This window comes from Pinus tabuliformis, chromosome J (genome assembly GCF_031772625.1).
Source record: "Pinus tabuliformis cultivar Carrire ecotype Pingquan chromosome J, CPIR1, whole genome shotgun sequence".
Taxonomy (NCBI): Eukaryota; Viridiplantae; Streptophyta; class Pinopsida; order Pinales; family Pinaceae; genus Pinus; species Pinus tabuliformis.
In genome coordinates this window covers 1,514,797,049-1,514,803,244 of record NC_142295.1, presented here as the reverse complement: position 1 = coordinate 1,514,803,244, position 6,196 = coordinate 1,514,797,049, and the positions used below count along the sequence as shown (strand labels likewise).

General features: G+C 36.5%; 1 protein-coding gene across 1 annotated transcript; it reads left to right on the top strand.

Annotated features, from left to right (window-relative positions):
* Window positions 1–4,187: 4,187 nt before the first annotated feature.
* On the top strand, window positions 4,188–5,840 carry LOC149233239 (uncharacterized). Its single transcript, XM_089376686.1, has 4 exons — window positions 4,188–4,944; window positions 5,047–5,133; window positions 5,227–5,319; window positions 5,492–5,840. Exons 1-4 carry the CDS (start codon window positions 4,822–4,824, stop codon window positions 5,687–5,689), a joined length of 501 nt encoding a protein of 166 aa, XP_089232812.1. The 5' UTR covers window positions 4,188–4,821; the 3' UTR covers window positions 5,690–5,840.
* The last annotated feature ends 356 nt before the right edge of the window (window positions 5,841–6,196 follow it).

Sequence of the window (6,196 nt, the reverse complement as noted above, 5' to 3'; positions counted from 1 at the left end):
ATACATAGTCTTATGCTTTGGTGCTGGTGTCTTTATGTCATATCTGAACATCATTAATGTGTTTATTTGGCACTAGTTTGACCATTGTATGTTGGAATCTAAACTTTGATTTCATTTACAGCACTGCTCTCTTGAATTTTGGAAAATTTTGACATTGTTTCAAATTTGATTCATATTTGAAATAACACTTGAATGCTCATTAATTGGTATACATCTGGAAGCACTAAGGGAGCATTTCTATGTTGTTTCATCATTTACATAGGGTACTTCCTAACTGTTATTCTACCCCGGATTCAGAGGAGCAGCCAAGATTTTATCCATAGTTTCTTTCCTTCCAACTTTAGATGGGATCTCACCTCAACCTTCTGCCTTGGTGGTCAATCAACATCTTTGATGCCTGTTCGGGGTTGTGCCATATTAGGTTACAGATCATACATAATCAGACCGAGTTATGGACCAGCTCCAGACAGATCCAGAGTATGGCGCCTTCCACCCATTAGGGGTAAATCAGCTCCAGACTGATCCAGAGTATGACACCTTCCACCTATTAGACTAGGCCATACATAATCAGAGCGAGTTATGGACCAGCTCCAGACAGATACTTTGCAGATCCAAAGTATGGCACCTTCCACCCATTAGGGGTAAACCAGCTCCAGACAGATCCAGAGTATGGCACCTTCCACCCATTAGGGGTAAACCAGCTCCAGACTGATCCAGAGTATGGAACCTTCCACCCATTAGGGGTAAACCAGCTCTAGACTGATCCAGAGTATGGCACCTTCCACCTATTAGACTAGCCCTACATTCAGCAGAGCAGAGATAATATTTTCAAGAGTTTCCTTGCTTGGACATTAGATGATAGGAGAGCATTTTGCATATGTTCTTAGGATGATTTTGTGCAGATTATAGTGGGTTGGTAAGGGATCCCCCTCCCCAAACACCCTATCAGCATAGTTAAGACTTGAGTTTAGGGTGGCTTTAATTATCTCTGGTAATAGAAAATGATACGGAGGATTGTGCATAACCCACCCCCTTTTTGATTCCAATAAGCAGAGGTGGTCACTATGGTAATCCGATTTCAATTTGTAGTTAGAAAATGGGGTCACAACTTTCCATATTTTTTGTTTTGTTTTGTCTTTTTACATCAAACAATAGTATGTTTATTAGAACCATAGTCAACTAAACAAACAGGAAACAATTTATTTGACAGGTGGAAGAAGTGATAGGCTTAGAGCAATTGAATTGTAGGCCATGCTTCTTGACAAATTGATGAACAGATGTCTCCTTACTTGAGATTTAGGTTGGCACCATGGCACCATCCTGTCCATCATTATACACTAATCTTGTCATTATCTTCTTCACTGTGAATGACTGGCCTGTTCCCTGCAAATAGATTTGGGCATAGAGGAGCCAATCCAAGAACAATAATCTCTAGCACAAGACAATATTAATGATCTAAATACCTAATCCTGAAGCTTGAGTTTGATTTTTCTCTACTGGTTCTGAATCTCTGATTGAGAATCTCCCACTCGTCATTATCAAACCTTCTCCTTCATCATTGGCATCAGCTGCACTGCTGAGGTACGTTGGTTGGTTGTCATTGGACTTGAGAGCTTGAAGTTTCAAATGATTATAGTAACAGACAGCCAGAAAAGCCAGTCCACACCCACTCAAGTTTATGACTGTAACCTTTTCATTTATTACAGACAAATATTATGTTATGAGCAGCCAGTCCTTGACAAGACCAGCAACATTCATAGTCAAGGCTGAAGTCTTTCCTATCAGAAGAAACACTGCAAGATTAAGAGCCAAGGCACAAGCAGAAATGTCATGTAATCCAAATCAAAGGAAGAGACCCTGATTATCAGAAATGGGTATTTTACTAAGGCCCAGGGGGTGCTGAGAAAAACAAGGCAACAAGGAGCAACAAAGATGTGATGGGATTCAACTTAATCCCTTTTGATGTTCGTGGAATTTGTATGAGAACCAATTGGGTAGTCTCACATGCAACTGCACTTAACTGGAGAATCACCTCCCATGCATTCATCTTGGCCTCCCCATAAGCTGAAATAGTAACTCCAATGGATATGGCCAACATATTGGCCTCGGGCTCACCTTTATAAGCTTCTTTCTTCAGGGAAACCACAATCAAATACACAGCAATGGGAATTAGAGCTTTCAGCATTTGAAATAATGATACTGAGAGGAAAACATAGGCAGAATTTGAAAACCAGAGACCCAAATAATACACTTATCAATACTATGGGTTCAACGAGCTTGAAGACTCTTACAATAGCAACAGCTAGTGTTGAGTAGAAGCCCATGTGAATCATGGTGGGACTGATCACACTAAAGTTGTCAAGCAATGGCAACTCCAATGGATATGGCTAACATATTGGCCATGGCCTCACCTTTATAAGATTCTTTCTTCAGGGGAACTGCAATCGAATGCATATCAAATGGGCACAAGAGCTTTCAACATTTGAAATATCAATACTTTGAGAGACATGCACCAAAGGCTGCATCATTTAGGATTTGTACTCAGTTTAGGTGTCATATTCAAGGGGAAGTTGTTATGCTTTCCACCACTTCATAGATTGTTAGAGTGATGAAACAAAAGAGGCTCCCTCTTGAGGCTAGATTATGTCATTCATATCAGCTGTGTTGTTGATGTCCTAGCTCAGCCAGGTCTTGCCAAAACTCTGTTGAGGTTCAAAATTTATTATAAACTGAAATGTCTTCACAAGAATTGACCTCATAAAATGCCATAATCACAAGATATTCCATACATGGCTGTGATTATGGCTCACAAGACCCTTAGACTTTGAGCAATGAGGCTCGCAACATCACTTATGATTATGCACTCTACAATTCTGTGACCAGCTGAATGTCAAGCAATTGAACCGCGATTTAAATCCTATTTTGTCATCAATAAGTACTATACTTTGTCTTTACTTAGTGTAGAGAACCAAGCACTTATTCTGCTCATCTATAGAAGGGACAATGGTTGTTTGCCTATGAGGTATAAGGAAATCCTATCAGATGTTTTGTATTTTCGTATGGAATTGAATCATACTCCTGCACACTGTAACATTCATATATATCAACCTGTAGAGGCTTTAATAACACCTGGTATTCTGGTTAGTGATTTTATTGGACCTCATGTGCATATCCTACATGCACAGGATGGACTATTCATATGTTACAAGGTATTATTCTTATTATTTAGGGTGCACATCTTCAGGTGCTCAAGAACGATTACTAGAACAGTCAGTTAATTCTGCAATTTAAAGGATGAAAAAGGAGGTTATAGGAGTCTAGTTTTGGTTCTCATCCACAATGTCACACTAGTCTGCCTGGGCATGGTTCTCATGGTTTAATAGTGACTTGAGGAGTCATAATACCACAGATCACTAAACACGAACAACTAAGGTAGCCCAAGGACAATAGCCATCTTTACACATTAATTAACATGTCTTACATTAATTATCCTAGGGGGTTTTAATACTTCCAAATGCTTAAAAAACAGTTAGCAGAGCATTCACATTACACATTCCAGCAATATTTTCTATAAACCAACCAAATGCAGTCAAGAGAGCCCTCCTTTTACACTATACAACCTTATTGTTAGTATGATCAACCTTATTTTAATATATAGTGTGACAAACCGTATGTGACAGGCAGGTGGAAAACTTTTCTCGCAATTGACTAAGCGACGTCTTGCGAGCCAGACTTGAGACGGAAACCCTCGTCAGAAGTTTATGCTTGGCTCTTTTCCAAACAAATGAAGAGTCAATGAGGTTTTGTGTAATCACTTCTGGTATCGTATTGGGTTATTGTTAGAAGTGATAATTGGATTCGGATTCTCATCGAGTGAGTTGTTCTGCTTTCTCAATTTGAGAGGGTTTGTTTGGAGGGAAAAACGAAAGAGGACATACAAGAATAGTGAGGGGAAAGATGCAGAGGAAGAGGATTGAGAACATCGCCAGTAGGCAGGCTACATTTTCCAAACGTAGGTGGATTGCTGAAGAAAGCTTACGAGCTCTCGGTGCTCTGCACTGCAGAAGTTGAACTTGTGATTTTCTCCCCAGCAGGAAAGCACTATGAACTGTTTTTTAGTGCAAATCCTACTATTTTGATTCTAATAATCATGGCTATGCAAACCTCATGAGATTATTACTAATAACCCCGGTGGTGCAAGCCCTAGTAAGCTCGATGTTGAAAAACTTAGTGTAAAACCTCCAAATCGCTGGTTTTGTTGTAGTGCTTATTGGAGAGTATATAAAAAATTTCACACCTTTTTATGAGATATGGGAGGAAAACATGTTAAAGATTTTTAATAAATATAAAATTTCCAAAATGATGCTAGTTACGTGTGATTCTTTTTTCATTGTTTGTGATTATGAAAAATGAAACTCAATGTTTTTTCATTAGTGCACACATATTTCATTATATAATTGCATATAGAAAAATCATTCCAGAGCCGATAACAATAAAAATGAAGAATTTATGGTCCAACGTTATATTTAAGGGAGATGTTTAAGGATGACGTTTGAATTTTGTTTTTCATTTTAAGACATTTGGAGCAAATATTAGGAAGGACTTTGAGAAAGGATTGTCCTTGATTTTCAAAAATGGAGTTGTTCCTTTCCAGCCATATGCCCCAAGTGACCATCAAAGGGAGAGCTCATATGTTTTTTGGATGTTTTCTTTATAGCCATTTTTTTACACATATCCATAGAGTCCCCATGCCATTGATGTGAATTACTTGTTCGGTTTTTTTTAACCAAAATTTTTAACCAAACAAGAAAAATTAAAAAAATGCCTCAAGATCAAAGACTGAAACAAAGACCTATTGACATACCTTTTAAAGTATGGAAAGAACTTGTAAAATCATATGAGAAGTTGGATGCACAAAGAAAAGCCGGCAATGAGAGCATTCAGGTATTGAATTTTTCGTTAAACATTATTTAGAATGTATTAATACTTATAAGTATCTTAGACATGTATTTGTGTGAAAATAAATTGAATTGGTTTATGTTTAAGGACAAGGCATCCAAGGCGAGGTTAACCAAGACAAAAGTCACTCATCGTAGTGGCCAGAAAGGTTTAAAAGCACTGATAACAACCTTTGTAAGTATATTAAACATGTGATATTTTTTTAATAAATTTTGTACTAGAAGAAAGTCATTGTTATCTAATTTCTCCCTATTTACTGATTGATAGGAACTAAAATATGGAAGACCTCCAAATCATTTGGAAAAGGAGGTGCTGCAGCAAAAGAGATGGGTTGAATTTGTTGTTTGGATGGACTCTATGGTATGTAATTTTAGTTGGATTTCCAATATACTTTTAAACCATATTTTCATTTTATTTTTTAGTACTATTAGATATTATATCTTACCTCATTTTATGGTTAACATTGTATAACAAAAACATGCGTTGTGTTATGTAATTAATACTAACATGTAATATTGATTTTTTTTGTCAGAATGCTATAGGTAATGATTGCCAAGACGATGATCCAAATTATGTTCAACATATATCAGGAGATGATGAGGATGAGGATGAGGATGATGGTGGTGAAGGAGGAGATGATGATGATAGTTGCGGTGTTGGTGATGATGTGGATCAGAGTAATGAGGATGGTCAAGATGATCATGAGGATGATCTTGGTGGTGGTAGCTAGGCATGCACATGCATTGTTTTTTATGAAGAAATTATTGTGTAGAATGACATTGTTATGTTTAGATGGGTGTTGTGAATTTACCCTATATCAATGAGACATTTTGATTTTGTAATCATACGATGAGTTTGATTTATGTATGTTGTTAATTTATCGTAGAATAACGATATTCATGAAATATTTTGATCTGTTAATCATATTTGAATTTTACTTGTTTTGATTAAAAATAATACTGATTTTATTAGTATTATGTTGCTATTTTATACATGTTTTGAAAATTGTTAATGACACATTGTTATTTTTTTGGATGGATGTTGTCAATTTCTCTTAAATTTCTTTACAAATGATTTTGAATTGTGATATCTGCTTTAATGATATTTAGAAACTATCATATATTTCACTATGAATCTATAAAGGGGGTCATATATGTAAAGAAAAATATACTCTATATAAGAAGTCAAATGCGGATGTAACCATGGATGCAAAATTGGATGTTAAACTAGGAATTAA